Here is a 22,986-nt window from a genome sequence, read left to right on the forward strand (position 1 = left end):
TTTGAAAAATCATGGAACTTTTTTAAGTGATGTCAAAATGTTCAAAAAAAAAACGCTTAGGCTTGTATAACGAACCTGTAGCCCCATATTCGTAATTCGTATTCGCGTTGCGCGTTTGCTGTTGTTTGTCAAACAAGACACCACAAGTATTAACTTGTACCACAAGTATTTCTATTAAGAAATACTTAGGGCATACTGAAAATTCCTGGACTGGACACTTAGAAAAAATAAGTCGTCTCATATATCAGAATACGGCAATTTTCAGTATGGCCACGTATTACAAGAACTCGAGAACTGTACAAGTGTACAGCCCAAACCTCGTGCAAGTAATGTGAATACCCAGCCTGCTGATTGATGAGCGACGCCCCAGTACCGCCCCTTTTGTACGTGTATTGCCGTGTACCGAGGCGGAACAAAGGAGCTGCATGTCCCGACTTTAAATAATGAAAGTGGTTTGAAGACTTAGCCTGACTGACAGTGAGATACGCGACAATTACTATAGCTTTAAATAGGACTTTGAAAAAGGATATTGTTTATTTAACAGTGCGCAAAAAACAGCAGCGCTATTTTCTAATATACCTTCTACTGACTTTTCCGGAAACGAATGAATTTTCAGCGAATATTCACAAAGCCCTCCATTTCCTGTGACGCTGAATTTTAATAGCATTCACATTTTTTCATTAGTTCTTTTTGTAGCCTGGATTTCATGGTAAAAGTTTAGAGTAATTAAAAAGTTTTAGGTATAGCTGGTATGTTCTACATAACGTTCAATTGACCTGTAGAGTTATTGAAGCGAATTAAAAACTTTTAACCACGAAACTTTAAGCGAAAAAACTCGTAGTTACAGCAGCATAAATTGCTAAGCGGGCGAGGTGTTCAAAATTACCTTGACAAGCTCTTAATCTCTTAACAATAAAGTTGCGTCAAGATCATTATTGAACACCTGGCCCGCTTAGCAACTTCTGCTGCTGACTGTACCTAGGTTGGAAGGCAGTTATTAAATTGAACTCGCACAAAACACTAATCAAACTGTAAACAGGCATTTACGGCTTGTATCATCGCCCACACTGTTAACTGTATCGGTGGACCTTATGCCTTTTGTAATAAGATCCACCGATGTAAATTTCGCGCGGTTATCCTCCGAAAATTTCAATAATCTGTACCGAATCGGTTGCTATCGATTATTATCGCAGTTATCCAATCAGCGGCAGGTCGCCGTATCCCACACCGCGATCCATCACACACCGCTAATCGGTCAGCGTGAGCTATTGCCTGCCGACCGCTGGAAATTGGATACCGGTGTCGAACCTATAGATCGCTTACCTCGATAGAGCTTAACCATAGAAGATTTGAGCTGACCACGCTATCCCATTTCAATTCAGTTATTAATTTCAGTTGTGTCCAGATTTACGAGCGTAAATTTAATATAATCAGCAACAAATAATGAGTTTTAGAGGTTGGCATGAGGAGGAGGAGGGAGGCATAATGGGACTTATAGGATCAATCCACAAGAAGAGTAACGGGAGCCATCATTAATGTACCTATGTTATTTTTATTCATGATTCAATATTTTGTGTCGCACACTTCAATTTGCATCATTAAAACACGTTATGAAATAATGTTGTCGCGTTACTTTTTCGTGAAATTATAATGATGCAATAGTTAGTGTTCCGTGCATAACTTTGTTCACGGTACACTTATATGGGATCACTTTGGTCTTGCAAATCAGTTAAATGCGTTTTTTTTGTTTATGGTGTAGGGTACAAGTCTCACGGTTAATTCGCTGCGTAGATTTTTAAACCATTGGTGATCAAAGCGCATTAGCAGATGGCTAAGACACGGACTCAATTTAGTTTAATTTCTGTGTATTTAACATGTTTTGTAAGACAAACCATTTTAGAAAAGTTTTATAGTGCGGAGTCTACTAGGAAGTAACTAACTAGGCACATATTTGTCGAAATCACACCCAGGACGTGCATATTTCAATGCATACGATTAAGCCGGGTATGGGCATTTCGTTGAGCCACGTAACTAGAGATAATTTCGTCAGGGGTGCGAAACTCCTGGCTTAAGGCGGACTTGTACTTGCAACGGCGAGACAGGTAGACATTCTTCCTCCACTGGTGCAGTGATCATAAATTTGATATTGTAAATTACTTATAGAAATCATTTGGAATAAGAATCAGGACATATCCCACCAGTGGAAGTGAAAGTATTTTGTTTGTTTTGTGAGTGCCGTCTCAATTACACCAAAGGGGTAAGTTTTAGTGATAAGGAAAACCTAGGTTTAGTTAATTAGTCGTTGACGATATTTATTATGTCTAGTAGCGAGAAATAATGTAATTTGTATTTTGTTATAGCGTATGGTCATGCCCTTTTGGTGTACGGCTATGAAAACTAAAATCAAACGACTGAGCTAGAGATTACATAGGCAGTGGTTTGGCTGAGTACCTCGTCGAACACCAGACGTAAACTCACCTGGCGTCCAACACTTATATATTTATAATTAGTAGTTTAAGTAGGATTAGTTATCGTAATAAATAGTCTTAGTTGTTATTTTGTGACTTTATTCTTGTATACCCTTGTCAACCCGTAACAAAATGAACAGATAAGATAATCACTTGATTTTTGACAACCCTAAATAGCCGAAAGGGATAGTGCCATATAATAGAAAGGGACAGTATGATTCGACCCTGAACCGCTGTCAAACTTCGTTTTTGTAGGAAGTTTCCTTTCTGTACGGTAGTACTATTAATTATTCTGTGATTTCGTGACAACTTGAATCATGTGTAAATGACACTTTGTATTTAAGGTAATGGTTGAATGTCCTTAGCGCCATGGAACAAATTGTTACTTATATAGATTTGCGTAGGCACATTTATATTCGTCCCGGGCAAAGTTTCGCGGTTAAAGTTGGTGACGTGATATATTGAACTAGACGGTACTTATTAGAAACTTGTCCAACTTTGTAAGTATTCGCTCAGCTGTTTCTCGGAATTAGCTACTGGAAATATGATATATTAGTTGAAGTTTTGTTCCGTGCTAAAATTATAAAGGTATGTTCGCTAATGCGAATAAAGTAACTTAATATTTAAGTGGGGCTCCCATACAACAAACGTGATTTTTTTGCCGTTTTTTTTGCGTGATGGTGCGGAACTCTTCGTGCGCAAGTCCGACTCGCACTTGGCCCTTTTTTTAGTACCTATGTACTCATCAACGAGGGTGGGAAATAGATGTTTAATATGCAACCAAACCTTGTGAAGGTAAGCTTACACGAGGTTAAACATGTTAACACCTCGTATCTGGCAATGTTTAATGCAAATAAATTATCTTTATCTTATCTTTATCATTAGTTTTGGACATTACCTAAATGTAATTGTAACTTAAAAACCGTTGAACTAAATTACAAATGTGTATTTAAGTCCGCCCTGGCATTTAATTATAGGTAACTAAATGAAATCTCAAAACACCGAGATCTTAAGGTCTATACATAGAATTTGATTTAAAGCCGGCTATTGACAAAGTGCGTATTTTAAGAGAATAAGGAATAATAGTACATTACTACAGAGGCCGGGACGAAAGGGGTTGCCGGCCGAAGACATATAGACGGCCGAGCGAAGCGAGGCCGGATAGGTCTGAGCGCGGGCAACCCCATTTCCCGCCGAGGTATGTATAGTGCTTTTCTCAAACATGCAATGAAATAAATAAAATAAAAAATCCACGAAACCCAAGTTTTGTTTATAGAAAAAACTAAAAGTAAACTACACCCAAAATATGTATAACCAACACGTACCTATATCATTATCATTATCACGCGTATGTTTTACACGAGTCGTGTATTTTTACTAGGTACCCGTATATTTTCATGTATCTTTGATTTTTTCGCCTTGTATCCGTCTGACTATCGTTTTCGTCACATAAGTTTACATAGCCTTTAATGTTGATATCATGTTTCACATACATCGTTGCTTTATGCATGGAGTAAATAAGTATAATTTCCACAGTGTTGACGAATTTGTAGTTACATTCATTTAAAATATGCTACAAAACTGTTTCTAATAAACTGTAAGCCATTTTTCTTAGTTTCTCAAATAATAAAATTGCCATAAGCAACCATATACATACTTCGTCTTTGACTTGGCGGCAGAGGCAGCAAGTTATTTAAAATCAGTTCTGCTTACGCTGCCAATTCCAACACCTACGATTACAATTAATTTCATTATTTCGTCGGAACTCATATTAAAGTAAAAAAATCAACAACGCACCATAAATCCAATAAAACAGAATGAAATTTTTCAACTTTACCTCCATAACAATTTAAAAAAATAACTACGCGTGTTTGAGTAGACCTTTTACCGCTAACGTTTAGATGAAATATTTTAAATGTTTTTATTTGTGTACTTAAATTTATAATTTAAAATTATAAAATTTGGTTAATAATGTATTATTTATTAAGTTCATGTTGATTACAACTAAAACTGCAAATTATAGCAAACATTGTTTTTTGTTTTTTTTTTATAGGCGTAGTGGCAGTGTCATTACGAACCATAAAGCCAATACTGCCTCTAGTTTTTTTTTTAATGGATGAATGCCACGATGCTGTGTCACAAATATCTGTGAAATGAAAATTAAAAAAGAGGACTTTGCCGGCCTAGGCCTGCAAGTTTTGTATGAAATTCCATTAAATACCTTTTGTCCTAGCCGCACCTGAAACGTCATACTTCGCAGCCTATTATAAGGAACATAACATCAATATTTCATTGCATGTTTGAGAAAAGGTATATTTTAGGAGCATTAATTAAATTACTTAATTATGACTTAGACAGACTGTTTAACGGAGGCAAAAGTGAAAACTTACAAGGGTAGACTTGAATCAATGGAATATAGTAAGTACCTAATTAATAACACTCACACTCACAGCATCACTCATTCATCAACTCATTTCTACTAGAAATTTTCTAGCATCTAATAATTACTCTTTCACATAGAACGGGCAACGGCGATAAAATTGCGAAGTAACCCAGAACCCAGAGCCTGATTCAGATTTAATAACCTGAACCTGTTATGGTTTTGAACTAGTTTAGATGCGACCTTGACGATAGTCTTGGTGTGGAATGGCGTGCATCTCACGCACGACTTTCACTTCGTTTGGCATGCGCCAATCAGCGTGAGCGATCTTCAAAAGTCGTATCAAAATAAGATCAAAGCCGTAACAAGTTTGTTTAATCTGAATAGAACTCCTGGTCTGTGTAGACTCGCCTTGTGCAAATACACGCGTCCCTTGACGCGTCCATGTCTACGCAGACCAAACTGCTTCGCGCTGCAAAATCCTCGCGAGGTGGCTCATTCCTCATTTTTGTTGTGATATTTTCTTAATTAAATGTTTGCTATTAATGCAATTATAATTCGTACTTGAAACTTTCACTTTAAATTCCGTAGTTGGTCAGTTGAGCTACAAGATGCCACTTATCCGCAATTTCCCGAACTCTAAAACGGAATTGAATTAGAAACAGAGAGCTACTCGAAAACTTATTCGTATTTAAATTATACGGGTGCTTTGTGCAGAGGTTTTATTAGTTTTTCATTTTGTTCTCTGACGTGAAAGTTGTTGGTAATAAGTTCTGTACAAGAACTTAGATTCTTAATTGCTTCTCGTGATTTTAAACTTTTGCTACTTATTCTTAAATTATAATGTAAAAACTTAGACATAAACTCTAACGCAATCTTCTTAACAACTGTAAAACTCATCAGTCTTTTGTTGATGCGGTTCAAAATCACAGATTATAATGGTTCCTGTAAGTCTGTATATGATATATCTTTCGCTTCTATTGTTTTTTTTTTTAGAATAAACATCTCAAAAAAAAAAAACATTAGGACTTGGTTTGACCCTATGTGAATAGATTCCGGTTGCTCTGACTTTCTCTTGATAATTGTGATATCCTCCAGGATGTGGCACAGCTGGTCAAGGTAGTGCCCGGGAAGATGGGCCAGAATGCCGCCCGGTGGCCAGGTTTCTATGGACTTGGTGTGACCCTGTGTACATAGATTCCGGTTCCTCTCACCTTCTCGTTGATGATGCAGTCGAGATCCTCCTGGCTGGGGGAGCCCAGCACGCCCAGGATGTGGTTCAGCTGGTCGAGGTAGTGCTTGCCGGGGAAGATGGGCCGGTTGGACAGCATCTCCGCCAGGATGCAGCCCACTGACCAGATGTCTATGGACTTAGTGTAGCCCTGCGGGAAAGAAAAATGTTTAAGCATTTTGAACGCGCTTCATAAGCCAAACCCTACACCGAACATGCCAAATCCTACACCGGAACTTGCGACACAAACACAACTGAAAACCGCCGTGTCGCCGAAATATTTTTTTAGCTTGTAAGATTTTACTATTGTATGTATGTTAGTTTGTAAGGTATGTATCTGTGGGCCTTAGTTGCCTGATAATAAATGATATTTGATTTTGTTTTTTTTTTATAAGTGTTCGGTATAAAAGGGGGTTTGATTTCTGCCTCGGCTATGGAAAAATGCTCACAGAGAATTCGCTCGATGTTGACGCCCGCAGCTTCGATCGCTGTACAAATATGGTTTCGGGTTAGATATACGTAGAAAGTTCAGCCCAATTAGAATAAACAAACAAGCGAAACTGCAGCGCCAGCGATAAAAAAGGCCGGGAGGCACTGCAGTACCATATATTTACATGAACAAATTCATGTTCTATTTTCCGTCGAAAAACAGTTTTCCTAGCATACCTTTATTTATGGAGCATTATTCCATTTTAATCTTAAGGGCCTTTATTATTTTCTATTTTCTTATTAATTTGGGCATTAGGTATAGATGCTTACAAACCATTAGGTTCTAGGATAATAATAACTAGATGTACTAGTATGCTAATTCTCTAAAACTCTTAAAAATATTAACCCACTCATTCATAAACGCGCTACAAACCACAATTATCTAATAATCGTTTGTCTTTATCTGTATTTGTAAGAAAGCAAAGGAATAAAACATAATTTAACTAAATCAGTCCCATAAAATTTTATGAATAAGGGGGGTAAAAAGATATTCCCAGATGCGTTAGATTTATGAAAGTCAGCATCAAACGTCTTTTGACAAGCCACAACTTTATGTGGCGCATAATGCCGGCTACACACGTAACTATAAATCGTAGCGATTAAACTGTGCAGTCCGATTTGCGCAGTTTTATCTACCGTGTGTATTATGACAAATCGTTGTCGATTATCGTAACGATTTGTCATACACACAGTAGATAAAATTGTGCAAATCGGCCTGCACAGATTAATCGCTACGATTTATAGTTAATCTGTGTAGCCGGCGTAAGTAGTTTTCCAATTTTCACACGTATATTTCTGGCGGGGTAAATCTTGCTTGGAATAGCGTAGGTAGCGGTGACGTACGCACTGACAAATCGGCGTGATCAAATCAATGTCACATCAGACGGCTATGATAGCGGAGTCAGTTATGAAGTTGACCCAAATTTTTTTTATTAAGCTATGAGTTTCATCACATATGATCTTTGAGTAATTCTAAGCATTTCAAGCCTGGGAGGCAATAAGGGGAGGGGGGGTACAAAGATGGCCGCCACCCGTCATCATTCAAAAAAATCTGTTCTGGTCCTGGTGGCTACTAGGGCAAGTTTGGTATCATTTTCGTATAAACCGGAGACGTAGAATTCATTGCTGATATTTGTTTTTTTCAGCTTCATAGTAATTTTACAAGAAAAACGTAAAAAGATGAAAATTTAGGATGGAGGTTTTTGCTTTTGAGAGCTAATAACTTTTGTATAGTGGCCAAAAATATCATATAAAAAATACTATAATAAAGCGTAATTCATGCAGATTCTAAACATATACACGTTGAGTAATATCCTACTGCAAAAAGATGGTGAAAAAATTATTAAATGCCCGCAGCGCGGGTAGTTGGACTTTCGTTTATCTTGCGGACCGTCGTTTATCTTACAAAATGATCGAGTACGAGTATCTACGTAGGTATGCTTACTTTGCTAGATTTTATGATGACGAATAAAATACTTTCATCCAGACATAATTCATCATACAGACATAATTTTATGCACTTTAATTTTAATGCACTTGCAACCATTTGAGTGTTATTTGACCGGTGTTTTCTGTAATAGCATGAAAATTATCGTGAAAATAAATATTTTGCCTCTTCCTAAGTAGTACAATTTCTCTCATAAATAGTGTTTTAATATTATCAGCAAAAATAAGAGCGCTATTTTATTAGAATAATTTCATTTATAATAGTTATTTCTCGGACCCAATTTTGGACCCGGGTATATCCTTAAACTACGTTCAAAAGAGAGGTATGGGCACTGTGAATGTCATCTCGCTTTGTGTGGTAGGGCACAGCACAGCGGATGTCATTCCAGATCTATCCGAGCAGAGCCCAACTGGGGAAGTACGTACTTACCTCCACCTTACAGAAAACACCGGTCAAATAACACTCAAATCGTTGCAAGTGCATTAAAATTAAAGTGCATAAAATTATGTCTGTATGATGAATTATGTCTGGATGAAAGTATTTTATTCGTCATCATAAAATCTAGCAAAGTAAGCATACCTACGTAGATACTCGTACTCGATCATTTTGTAAGATAAACGACGGTCCGCAAGATAAACGAAAGTCCAACTACCCGCGCTGCGGTCATTTAATAATTTTTTCACCATCTTTTTGCAGTAGGATATTACTCAACGTGTATATGTTTAGAATCTGCATGAATTACGCTTTATTATAGTATTTTTTATATGATACTTTTGGCCACTATACAAAAGTTATTAGCTCTCAAAGCAAAAACCTCCATCCCAAATTTTTATCTTTTTACGTTTTTCTTGCAAAATTACTATGAAACTGAAAAAAACAAATATCAGCAATGAATTCCACGTCTTCGGTTTATACGAAAATGATACCAAACTTGCCCTAGTAGCCACCAAGACCAGAACAGATTTTTTTGAATGATGACGGGTGGCGGCCATCTTTGTACTCCGCCCTCCTCGACTAGACGCACGCTTCTTGTCGCCTCCGAGGCTAGAAATGCTTATAATTACTCAGAGATCATATGTGATGAAGCTCATAGCTTAATAAAAAAATTTTGGGTCATATATGGCAGCGATCCGTAACTGACTCCAGTATGAGTGTCGTTGGTGGAATTCAATTTCACGTGACAGTCAAAGAGAGAAGCCAAGCATTTCACCCAACGGAATATTCTTCCTAGAGTAAGCAATTGTATTTTCGATGAATTTCATCTAAAACGAAAGGGTTACAAGGTACACATGACACATACGATACAAGCTTTTATCGCTAACTGAATTTTCTTTTAAACAGATGCAAGATATCTACTAGGCAACCTTGAGACAAGCCTAAAATTAAATAAGGTCTTATTGTTTTATTAAAGACTTTACTATGGCTTTTGATTTCTATCATTTGACCACCTTGTACTAATATGCGATGGCATTATCACTCAAGTTACGAAAGGTATGCTAAATTTCAGCTCCACCGGTAATTGAAATGAAACCTTAGGTTTAACCTTAACAATATAAACACACTAAAAATAAATAAAAGCTTGGAGTAAGTTTAATAAATTAATTAAAAACTTAACTATTTATTTAGTATATTAATTTATATTTAATTAAATTTATTTAGTTTTCAGATAGTAGAGAGCTCGAGTATCGACCCAGTGGCCGTGAGTTCAAGTCTCAAGTAAGACAGTATTTTTTCCACTTTTAAATTTATTCTAAGCTTAATAGACAGACATTTCTGCGTGTTAAAAATTAAATAAAAGCGTGTAAAAACATCTAGGTAAAAATACATTTAACCGCTGCCGCTTTTATAAATCATAATTATTGTTTATACTAAGTAAGGTGTTTCTATTTCAACCATAAAACGCGTTTGAACATCATCAAAACGACTTATGTGGATAACTAACAACATCGTGAAATGTAGCGCGAAATCATGAAGGTCCTTTATACCTCTAGGGTACCATTTAGCAACAATAACATTGATATCCATTAAAAGATCTAAATAAACACCTCGAAGAAAACATTAATTACACAGTTTCAATGTTGTCCTTACTCCTCAGGGACGGAATCATTGTGTAAAGAGAATGTGTAATATCTTATGTATGTGTTGCTAAGATAAATTCCCACCGGATGTCTCCAGGTCCAGCCCAGGAGTTTCACCGGATATGTACGGCCCAACTACGCAGCTGGACGTTTAGTACAGTATTACAGTAATTTAAGTGCTTCATGTATGTTAAGTACATGTCGCAAGATCATCACTACACCTTATAAAACAAAGTCCCCCGCCGCGTGTGTGTTTGTTCGCGATAAACTCAAAAACTACTAAACGGATTTTCATGCGGTTTCACCTATCAATAGAGTGATTCTTGAGGAAGGTTTAGGTGTATATAATTTATTAACCCGTGCGAAGCCGGGGCGGGTCGCTAGTACTAAATATTTCAGCTATATATTTTATTTTTGTGGTCGGCTAGATTTTAGTATAATGACAACCGTGTTAGCTTTGCACAAAGTAACTCTTTTATTGCATTATTTCTAAACGATATAATAAAATACATCTAACAGACTCTTAACTGACCAGATGTTATGTCTATTTGCAATATTATTTTAGAATTTTCAATTAACTGTGTGGAATATCGACTGGAAATATCAATCTTGGAATGAAGTAATATTCATTCAGAAGTGCGCGCACAATCTCGAGCGCTGAAGCCACACAAGGGACGGCACGAGTTTCTAGAGATATAAATAAGTCACGCGACTTTAGCTAACTCAATTTGTCATTCATTGTAATATTAATTAAAGACTAGGTAGACGCATAGTTGGAAACTAATGTATCCAGCGTCAAACATATTATAGGACTTAACGTAAATTCGACACTAACTCCAGATTAAACCATAAGTGAATATTAATATTAATCTAAGCGAGAATGTAGTTACTTATAAAATAATCTTATAACGTCTTTTCCTAGCTTTTCGAATAGCAGTAATTAATTTAATGTCTAGTCTGTCGTTTGAGATTAGACTTAGACTAAATAGGGCTAAATATAGGAGCGAAATCTGATGAAGATATTTGCAAATCTTAATTAAATTAAAACGTAGAATGCCTGGCCTCCCCTTGTCCAATGGGGGGTTCTTTGAGGGCCGCAAAAACACCCTTTCTAACCTGACGTTTGAATAACGTCAACGTCAGATTCGACCTCAAAATTTATCCAACCATTTATTGTCTTTGCGGGCTCACTTCTTATGCCTCATAATTTCAATGGGCGTATTTAATAGTAAGCCTGGCTGTGGGAATAGGTACTACACGAACTTGTAATTAAATCAACTATTTAGGGCTCCGTGGACCGCACTTCGTCCCTACAATTTATTACGAGATACTAGTACGAGTACAAAGGAACCGTAACGTACGAGTACATTACTGGACTGTGAGCTGCTGTCCTTCAATGAAAACTTACATAACACAAAGTTAAATTCAAAGTTCAAACTATAAGGAACTAGTTTTAACTTTGTATTCCAAGAATAACCGAATAAAGTGAGTTACGAATAACAACCAGATATTAGCTTTCATGACCCACTCACTGCGGTCTTGCAATCGAGTTAAATAACACGTTCAGTCTGAATACAAAGTGCGACAATTCCGAAAGGTAAAATATTCAGAAGAAACTTACCTTGGAGTTGAGCATAATTTCCGGGGCACGATACCAGCGCGTGGCAACGTACTCCGTGAGGAAGCCGGTGTGGTCGTGGTCAGGGTCTGCCACTCGCGCCAGCCCGAAGTCGCATATCTGTACAAGGAAACAAAACAATTTTTTTTTTTTATTTTTTTTTTTGAAATTTAAATCAAGCAACAAGGCCCATATTACAAATACCTTACAGACTAACAACATACACATGTTTTTTTATGTTTTTGTATGCGGGAGTGCTTCGTAATATTTTTAATTTTAACGACAGCTGATTTTTAATTCAAACACTTTTAGTGTTTGAATCGAGAAACCAAAAACCTACGATCAAAAATTTGCTTTGTAGGTATATTGTTGTGTAAATAAATCCAGTTTATAATCAGTATCACTTGGACATTTGCAAAACGACAATCCGAATTTGTCACACCACGAAATAATCGCGTTCTCAAATCCCAATTTATTCTCCGAAAATAGACGCAGTTTGTCAAAGCATTTCACTTTATTAAGTGACATCTTCACTTTTAGCTTACTTGGAGGACGTTAACCTTTTATAGAAGAAACTTTTAATATCAGTAAACTTTGTTGCCTTAACTTGTGTGATATTGCCTTGCCGTGTGTGCGTTAGAAACATGTAGGTATCTCAATACCTTCTAATCGCGTACGACGCGTCGTGTTCCCGATAAAACTCCCTAAACAATTAAATATTAGGTAGTATTAGGTGGTAAAGCAGGACCATTATGGTCACGCGCCATATTGCGGAATTTCATTGGAACTAAATTTTTCATAATAAACTGAACTGTTACTACATACCTACATGAGAATAACAGCGCTCTCTTTACAATAATCATATATTTCTGGTCGGGCTCTAAATTGTTACCCATTAAGAATGATATCAGCAAGATACTTAATGAGTAAAGTAGAAACACGGATTGGAAGACGGGTTGCGTTAGTAACGAAAATTTGATCTTAATTTCGCCAGTGTTTTTGCAAATGCGAGTAAAACCGTTTTGCTTGCTTTTATATAGTAGTCATGAAATTAAATAGTGTCATGACAAAAATGCACGAGCACGTTCCGGTTTTTGGGTTAGCCGTTAAAACGAGAATATTCAAGTTTCCATTTAGTCATACCATCGCCCACACTGTTAACTGACCATCGGTGGACCTTATGCCTTTTGTAATAAGGTCCACCGATGTACATGTGTTGCTGTTTGGACTAACATTTCCGAGAGTGGCACATAACTACGGAATACTTGTCTTAGTTGCAACCTTATAATTGTAACCCTTGAACAATCCCTGATAGGAGCAGAAACCCTAGTCAGCCGTCTTAACGCAGTTTGATCTCGTAATGAGTTTGAAGTTGAAGCGTTGCTCATTCCGTTTCAGATGGAGGCTAGATTAGATTAGCTACAGTGACCTAGTGCAATAGGACTTAGTTAATATGACGCAAGTTTAATTTATAGTGGAAATGTCTTGGCTTCTGTTACTAAGGAGATAATTCTTATTCAATTCATACTTTAGGTTTTACTAATATAATTTTAAACCAAGTGATCCGTTTTCATTGCTCTTAGTTGTAGGATATTCTAACTAGTTAATTTCTTCGGGATAAATTAAAACGACAGTTATTTTCGAAAATCCACTTTTAAACTGACCGCATAAGAGCAATTGGGCTGAAGAGTATAGTTCGCTCGAAAAAATTCTGAGGGCCTACCGCGAACCACGTTCGAAGTGTTGCCGCCCTGTCGCACTTACGTACGAATTTACAAGTGCGACAGAGAGGCAACACATCGAACGTAGTTCGCGGTAAGCCCTCTGGCAGGTGTATGTCCCTTTTTATCGAGTGCCATTAAAATGTGACAAACATATCGTGTCATTCTCTCGTCAATACGTATGCTTACACACACTTATTGGAAATTAATATTAAAATACACTGGTATAAAAGACGGGAAGATACTAGGGTTGGTTGCACCAAACCTTCAGCCACCTTTTAAGCCTTCGTTCAATTTAATTTGGGGACCGATTTTTGAATTTCGACCGCTCGACTTCGTGTATTTCGTTCAATAATTTATCCACTACTAGGCGTTTAAATTCTACTATTAAAATTAAAAAAGAGTGGTCAATACCTCTAGATTCTCAATTTCTATCGCTCGTATTTCAACAATTAAATAGCATTTCTCCGTTTTCCACCGATTATCGAGTGACGACATCGAGCGATCGAAATTCAAAAATCGCCTCTCAGTCCGCTGATTGTGGCCAGCCAGCTGACCTGACCCTAATGGCTCCTCTACACGATAGGCCAACGCCGGCCACTCTAATGGACGCAGTCATGCGGTAGAATGAGATAGCAATATCACTTGCTCCCTCTAACGCATAAATGCGTCCCTTGGGAGAGGCCGGCGTTGGCCCATCGTATAGAGGAGCGATAATGTCGTCGGGTGACAAGCAAAAGTCACTAAGTACCACCACAAGTTCATAGCCATAGTGAACCATATTAGAACTAAAAGAGGGTCGATTTTTGTTTGATTGTCCTACCTACCAAATAGTAAAATAAATTGAAGACTACTTATCCGTTAATACTAAAATAGATATTGATGTTAAACTTACCAATCTTCTACTTACCTACCCTCTATATAATCTAAAACAATACTGATTTTATTTGGAAGACTGGTAGCATGGCTCATAATTTCAATTTTATTTTTCTTTCTACAGTTATTATGTATGTTAACATTATGTACCTACTCATTAATGAACCTTACAGGTCTGTTTCTTAAGTATGTTAAGTACACTACATTGTACTAAAAATCCATTTGTATTATGTGACTGTTTGTGTTCTAAATGAATAAAATATTTTTTTTTTTTTGTAATTAATGACTTTTGCTTGTCACCTGACGATATGTGAGTGTAATTTCTGGTGATCAAGTACCTTCAGATCGCAGGTGGTGTTAAGTAGCAGGTTCGAGGCTTGAGGTCCCTGTGTGGAACGTTCGCCGAGTGAATGTACTATTATTGAAAAAGAGTGGTCAATACCTCTAGATTCCCAATTTCTATCGCTCGTTTTTGAACAATTAAATACAATTTCGCGGTTTTTTTTTTAAATCGCCTCTCAGTCCGCTAATTGTGGCCAGCCAGCTGACCCTTATATGTGAGTGTAATTTCTGGTGATCAAGTTACCTTCAGATCGCAGGTGGTGTTAAGTAGCAGGTTCGAGGGCTTGAGGTCCCTGTGTAGAACGTTCGCCGAGTGAATGTACTATTGAAAAAGAGTGGTCAATACCTCTAGATTCCCAATTTCTATCGCTCGTTTTTGAACAATTAAATACAATTTCGCGGTTTTTGTTTTAAATCGCCTCTCAGTCCGCTAATTGTGGCCAGCCAGCTGACCCTTATATGTTACTGTAATTTCTGGTGATCAAGTTACCTTCAGATCGCAGGTGGTGTTAAGTAGCAGGTTCGAGGGCTTGAGATCCCTGTGTAGAACGTTCGCCGAGTGAATGTACTATTGAAAAAGAGTGGTCAATATCTCTAGATTCCCAATTTCTATCGCTCGTTTTTGAACAATTAAATATCATTTCGCCGTTTTTTAAAAATCGTCTCTCAGTCCGCTAATTGTGGCCAGCCAGCTGACCCTTATATGTGAGTGTAATTTCTGGTGATCAAGTTACCTTCAGATCGCAGGTGGTGTTAAGTAGCAGGTTCGAGGGCTTGAGGTCCCTGTGTAGAACGTTCGCCGAGGGAATGTACTATTGAAAAAGAGTGGTCAATACCTCTAGATTCCCAATTTCTATGGCTCGTTTTTGAACAATTAAATACAATTTCGCGGGTTTTTTTTAAATCGCCTCTCAGTCCGCTAATTGTGGCCAGCCAGCTGACCCTTATATGTGAGTGTAATTTCTGGTGATCAAGTTACCTTCAGATCGCAGGTGGTGTTAAGTAGCAGGTTCGAGGGCTTGAGATCCCTGTGTAGAACGTTCGCCGAGGGAATGTACTATTGAAAAAGAGTGGTCAATACCTCTAGATTCCCAATTTCTATCGCTCGTTTTTGAACAATTAAATACAATATCGCGGGTTTTTTTTAAATCGCCTCTCAGTCCGCTAATTGTGGCCAGCCAGTTGACCCGTGACTTATTTCTGGTGATCAGGTTACCTTCAGATCGCAGGTGGTGTTAAGTAGCAGGTTCAAGGGCTTGAGGTCCCTGTGTAGAACGTTCGCCGAGTGAATGTACTATTGAAAAAGAGTGGTCAATACCTCTAGATTCCCAATTTCTATCGCTCGTTTTTGAACAATTAAATACAATTTCGCGGTTTTTTTTTTAAATCGCCTCTCAGTCCGCTAATTGTGGCCAGCCAGTTGACCCGTGACTTATTTCTGGTGATCAGGTTACCTTCAGATCGCAGGTGGTGTTAAGTAGCAGGTTCAAGGGCTTGAGGTCCCTGTGTAGAACGTTCGCCGAGTGAATGTACTATTGAAAAAGAGTGGTCAATACCTCTAGATTCCCAATTTCTATCGGTCGTTTTTGAACAATTAAATACAATTTCGCGGTTTTTTTTTAAATCGCCTCTCAGTCCGCTAATTGTGGCCAGCCAGTTGACCCGTGACTTATTTCTGGTGATCAGGTTACCTTCAGATCGCAGGTGGTGTTAAGTAGCAGGTTCGAGGGCATGAGGTCCCTGTGTAGAACGTTCGCCGAGTGAATGTACTATTGAAAAAGAGTGGTCAATACCTCTAGATTCCCAATTTCTATCGCTCGTTTTTGAACAATTAAATATCATTTCGCCGTTTTTAGGGTTCCGTACCCAAAGGGTAAAACGGGACCCTATTACTAAGACTTCGCTGTCCGTCCGTCTGTCCGTCTGTCTGTCACCAGGCTGTATCTTACGAACCGTAATAGCTAGACAGTTGAAATTTTCACAGATGATGTAATTCTGTTGCCGCTATAACAACAAATACTAAAAACAGAATAAAATAAAGATTTAAGTGGCGCTCCCACAGCAAACGTAATTTGTGACCAAAGTTAAGCAACGCCGGGCGTGGTCAGTACTTGGATGGGTGACCGTTTTCTTTTTGCATTTTTTTTCCGTTTTTTTTTTTTTGCTTTATGGTACGGAACCCTTCGTGCGCGAGTCCGACTTGCACTTGCCCGGTTTTTTTAAAAATCGTCTCTCAGTCCGCTAATTGTGGCCAGCCAGCTGACCCTTATATGTGAGTAATTTCTGGTGATCAAGTTACCTTCAGATCGCAGGTGGTGTTAAGTAGCAGGTTCGAGGGCATGAGGTCCCTGTGTGGAACGTTCGCCGAGTGAATTTACTATTGAAAAAGAGTGGTCAATACCTCTAGATTCCCAATTTCTATCGCTCGTTTTTGAACAATTAAATATCATTTCGCCGTTTTTTAAAAATCGCCTCTCAGTCCGCTAATTGTGGCCAGCCAGCTGACCCTTATATGTGAGTGTAATTTCTGGTGATCAAGTACCTACCTTCAGATCGCATGTGGTGTTAAGTAGCAGGTTCGAGGGCTTGAGGTCCCTGTGTAGAACGTTCGCCGAGTGAATGTACTTCAGCCCTCGTAGTATTTGGTATAGGAAATAACAGATGTGGTCGTTACTTAATTTCTGCAACAATAAATAACTGTTAAATATATAATTTTCCAAATAATGATAAATTTATACAATCAGCATGAAAATAGCGGGTCAGACTACGCGCCAAAGTCTACCCTTCTGTAATATACTTAGTCAGAAGGACCTAATTAAGTGTGTTAACGGAGTTACATACCATTTCACATTCTTATATTTATTTTATTTATGTGAAAATTTTATTTTAGACAGAATATGACAGAAATAAACACACAAGTTAAAATATAATTGAAAATATAAATGGCCTGCCTGTGCACGTTCTACACCGTGTTTTTATTGAATTCCGTTAACTTCGGGGTATGGTTAAGTACGTTTAAGAGAACTAAATGGCATAGTTATAACACAAAAAAATATATTTTTTTTTGCTTTTTTAAAGAAAAATAATTATGTTTAAAAACTAATTAAATGTAGCATATAGCGTTGTTGTAACATGGGCATTACATTTAACTCAACTAAACAATTGAAATCTGTGACATATCAATGTCATTTCGTACATCGATCGACCGAGATTGTACTTAAGTTTAGTAGCAAATGTATGAACTCATTCTAAACACTAATCAATATGTAAACCGGCCCTAAGGCAAGTGTACACACTTGTAGAGGCCTTAGAGGAAAAAAATAAATTATTGATTATCTCCGAAATGGAGTTAATTAGAATATCGGTGTCTTTGAGAAAGTTACTTGATTTAAGCTCAGGAATGCACCCTTGAAATTAACGGAAATAAAAAAAAACACGGTGTATACATTTAGAAATATAAAAACCATTGAGAGAAAATTGATAAGGAAAATAGCAAAACGACACGTGCGTCGAAGACCTCGTAGGTTCAAGATGAATATAAATATATAATGTTTCCTTGTATCAGAAGCCCGAAACATATCGTATTATGTTCGTTGTATCTAGGTTAAAATATTGACTATATACAGTCGCCATCAGATATATCGGAGCGGCCGAGGTGTTCACAATATCTGAACACGCACACTAACGCCCTGACAATAGAGGCGTGTTCAGATATTTGTGAGCACCTCGGCCGCTCCGATATATCTGATGGCGACTGTACAATATTTACCTGTGTCTTTAACAATTTGTATAAGTCTGTTTCCATTAAGCACTGCACAATGTAGACATCCTTCATTTGATCAATAGAATCCGCCCTTAAAATATCCCGAATGTCGATTATCTGTAAAGAAAAACAAATGTTAACAGATTGCAAACTTTATACCGATGTACCAGTAAACACACGTGCCCTACTCGTAGCGCTACGCCGTAGAGCGTAGCTTGTTTTTTTTTTCGATGCGGCGCGCGTACATATCTTGTGAGCAAGGACCCCGCTAAGGATACGGGCGAGCCTTGCTCACATGCATATCTGTCGCCAGTTTTCCCTTAGTCACCTTATACGACACCCACGGGACGAGATGGGGTGGTGCTATTCTTTTCTGATGCCGGCACCACACGGCACGAGCGTAGCTTGTTAGGCAAGGAAGCCAATTTGAACACGCCGATAGATAATAATTTGATTTAATTTGGATACCATTAGCCCGTGCATGACGCTTGAATGGATCGATGCGAGTAATAAAATATCTATAATATGTTCAAATAAGGTTCCAGATGTCGTTACACGTTTATATTGGTGCGAGTGCGATTGAGATTCGCTGCGAGCTCCAATGCCGCTCGTATAGATAAGAAATGAAATAATAAATTACGAATTCGCGCGTCTGTCACACATGTTCGAACATATATAGGGAGGTCACGTATTAAACTAGCACGTAAACTCATCGTGAATAAACTACGCTCACGAATAAACGACTTATTTTCGAATAAGCAGTCACCTAACCTAGTGGAAATTCGTCAAAGCGATTTGCCACGATATCATGCGACGTGCACGTAAAGAGTAAACAAACTTCTAACACAATATCTCGTCTTAAAATTCATGCAATATACTTGCAAAATGTAACTAGTTTTCTTTTGAAGAGCTTTAGAAATAAAAATGATTAATATATACGATAGATCAAAGGAAATGTTATTCATTGAAATGCAGTCGTGAAAGGTGTTGTGTACTATCATTTTAATACCAGTTTGTATGTTTGCTCAGCAAGCGAAAGATGAAACTGGATTATATTTAAAGAGCTCAAGTGGCAGTTCTAGGTACAGCGATATTGCACGCTCAGAATATATTTATTATATAATTTTGAGCGCTTGATATTGTATATTTTTATTAAATTTATTCGGGGAATGTGAAATATTTTATAAAGTTAGTTACATTCGCAAAAAGAATATAAAGGCGAGTTATGATAAAGCCGATTGATGTGTATTTTGGGACCAAATTCTATCGAGCGAATTTTGTGCAACAATATATTTACTTAACAGATTTTTGTCGCTAGTTAAAGTACGATCAATCGACTTAAACAAAGATGTTCTGTTAAATTGAATTAGCTTCTATAGGCATTAATAATAGCGAATGAAACAATGCTCCAAAAATGCCACCCTGAAATACTTTTTAAAATATAAATATATCTCCACGAAAGTTCGCGCTCAAGAGTATCTGTCGCAATCTAGTTCTACAATTTCTACACAATAGAGACAGGGCTGTCTCTTTTTGTTAATATTAGAGAATGGTAGGACACTTTTGACGTCTAATTCGCTACTTTTGATGGACTGTACATTTAAATTTCTACCTTTTTGCAGAGTTCGTGCATTCTGTTTGCAATAACGATACATGCGTGTAGATTGTTCACTCAAAGAGCATATTAACAGCATTTGTGGACTTTAGCATATCAAAGGGAACGTTAAACCTAACGTCATTTAAAGGTCCTGAGATGTGTTTTTACTAGATAAGTGAAAATCAATTTTTTTGCCACTTTCTTATTTTTTTCTTTCATAAGAAACTTCCTGACAGTAACAAACAAAACAAAAGAAGAATTAGTGAAATTGGTCCACCCGTTCACGCGTGATGCCGTGACCAAGGGAAATAGGGATTGGTTTATATATATACAGATACCTATATATATTGTGTTACAAATAGTGAGTTACTACCCGAATCGAACTTTAAGATACGTCAACTAATAGATCTAGAAACGATATGGATTAAATTTGTCAGTGTCAAATGTGACGTTTCTTCAAACAAAAACGTCATTAATCCATATTATCAAGATGTATTTACTGACGTATCTTAAAGTTCCATTCGGGCCGTCAGTCTCGCGGTAAAATAGGAGTGAACGATGAAACCACCTGTATCCTTTGAGCGTTGTTTGAACTGCACGTGGGAGCTTTTACAGCTATATTGCGTCCCTTGGCGGTATAAATCGCATTAAGCGCTATTGGATGTATTTATAAAACTAGCGCGTAGCGTTGTGCAGCCGTAAATAAGGGTTAATGCCAGTTTAACCTTACTTATGCCTTGTTGTTGTTTGTATGTACACGTCCCACACAATTTGGACTTGCATTTACAATTTATTAATTCAGTAGCAAATTTTTGACAAGGGCATATGAAGGGTTAAGGCCACAATAGATACATAAAACAACCTATAGTTCTTTTTGTAACCTTGTTGTGTTTTCTAAAATGTTAATACGGATAAAGGGCCAAAACTATCATATCTACAACATTAATGGCTAGGCTAGGCAATAAGGTCGTGTACACATATTTTAGGTGTTTTGTCCGTGTTGATATTTTAAACCTTGACTGTACTATGCAGCTAAGTGTACATGCGCGCACTAAACAAAGCTCATAGCCATGGTGAAAAATATATATGTAATATTTCCATAATAATAATTCACTTTAAAAGCAATTAAGAGTAAGTAAATTTCTGTAGAAGTATTTTATTTAAAAACTCATACATAATTATTGTTCTAGAACTTTTAATTAAATAAAACATGATAAATCGGACTTTAATTGTTTCGTACCGAAGCCTCAGTTTTCAGCGTATCAGATTCACTGAACCTGAAGTTTCAGTTAAATAATAGAAAAATAATTGTGAGAGAAATACTTTCGTAACAACTACTAACACATCTGTAATTAAAACCATATAAATGTACACAGGATAAGGGTAAAATTTAATACGGATTGGCTTAGAAAGGAAACCTCTACGTCCATATTTCACAAAAAAAGTTATTTTTTAATACGATTCAAAATGTAGGTCTAATCTATTCAAAATTCAAAATGTAGTCTACTTATAATGGGGTAGTCTTTGCAACAAGGTATCTAATTAGGGATTAGTTTGATAAAGCCTGTTGTGGATTATAAACAATTTATGTATAAATAAACAGATTAATTAGTACAATTCTATCGGACTCCATAAGAACTTCATTAATTAGCCTATACAGAACAAGACAAGCTCAGTGAGCTTTAATCGAAAGTATTGGACTAAAATTCTAAATAATTTCTTTGTTTTGAGCACTTTCATGCCTCTAGTCTAGTCTACTCTACAGCAGAATACTGTGCCCCTACGTGGATAAACAGTGCCCACACCCAAAACGTGGACAGCCAACTTAACCACACTATGAGACTAATTACCGGGTGCATGAAACCAACTCCTGGACACTGGTTACCGGCTCTCAGCAGCATTGCCCCACCACACCTCCGACGTCGACAACACCTCCAAAAAGAAGTCGACAAAATTCGTGCAAGGCCCGATCTGCCCATTAATACAGACTTAAGAACTTTCAGATCGCCAAGACTTAAGTCCCGAAATCCACCAGCCTTACTCGTGCACGAGCCCTCGACTGATTGGAACGTCCAAACCGCCTGGATAGAGGAGTGGGCAGCAAAAGACGAAACCACAGATCTATTTCACCTAGATCCCCGTAAATTCCCGCGTGGTTTCAAAGAGGCCCGTCGTATCTGGTGTTCCTTAAACCGTATAAGAACCGGAATAGGTCACTGCGCTTACCTGCGTAAAAAATGGGGCTGGACTGACGCTGAGAAATGCGACTGTGGAGACCCTAAACAAACCGTGCACCACATGGTTTTCGAATGCCCCATAACCAAGTATGACGGGTCACCCATGGATTTCAAAGACCTCACGAGCGACGCTATCGACTACTTACGGAATGCTAAATTTAAGCTATGATATGCATGTTAATATTTAAAAACACAGTGTATAATGCCATACGATAAATAAAATAATGCCTAAAAGTTATTAATGTAATTTTACTCATTAGGTAACGCACTTTCGATACCGATTTGTAGTTTTCTGATATCTGTTATATTTACGGAATTATCGCCTGGCTACACTTAACGATTACACCCTGTATGCTAATTATTTAAGAGGTAGGTTGTTCCTAAAAACTTTTTTTTTTCCTTATTTACTAATACATATAACCGCTGTCACGTGGCGGATTGCCTTCAAGCCCAAACAAAGTACTTCCGTAGCAATAACTAAACTACTAGCTACGGCGTAGCGCTACAAATGTGGCAATCGAGTTAAATATACAGTATGTGTCTGACCATGGGGCTTTAATTCCAGGGCCTGATTTTACTCGCTAAACTGAGCTACTTTTACTCGACCCTTAAATCGGGGAATTTTTTTTGGCTTTTCCATAGAAAACGTCGACATCTGATCAGCCAAAATGTATGAAAAAGTAAAAAAAAATTTGGGATTTCGGGGTTGGTGCCATAATAAAAGTAGCTCAGTTTAGCG

General features: G+C 37.5%; 1 protein-coding gene across 1 annotated transcript in view; it reads right to left on the minus strand.

Annotated features, from left to right (window-relative positions):
• Window positions 1-22,986, minus strand: part of LOC134665427 (mitogen-activated protein kinase ERK-A) — a 101,500-nt gene that overhangs the window by 7,953 nt on the left and 70,561 nt on the right. Inside the window, exons 3-6 of the mRNA XM_063522393.1 lie at window positions 18,420-18,530; window positions 17,197-17,331; window positions 11,715-11,831; window positions 6,063-6,230 (exon numbers count right to left, since the gene is read on the minus strand). Of these exons, the coding sequence (XP_063378463.1) occupies window positions 6,063-6,230; window positions 11,715-11,831; window positions 17,197-17,331; window positions 18,420-18,530 (531 nt within the window). The remainder of the gene's footprint in view (window positions 1-6,062; window positions 6,231-11,714; window positions 11,832-17,196; window positions 17,332-18,419; window positions 18,531-22,986) is intronic.

The sequence above is a fragment of the Cydia fagiglandana genome, chromosome 6 (genome assembly GCF_963556715.1).
Source record: "Cydia fagiglandana chromosome 6, ilCydFagi1.1, whole genome shotgun sequence".
Taxonomy (NCBI): domain Eukaryota; kingdom Metazoa; phylum Arthropoda; class Insecta; order Lepidoptera; family Tortricidae; genus Cydia; species Cydia fagiglandana.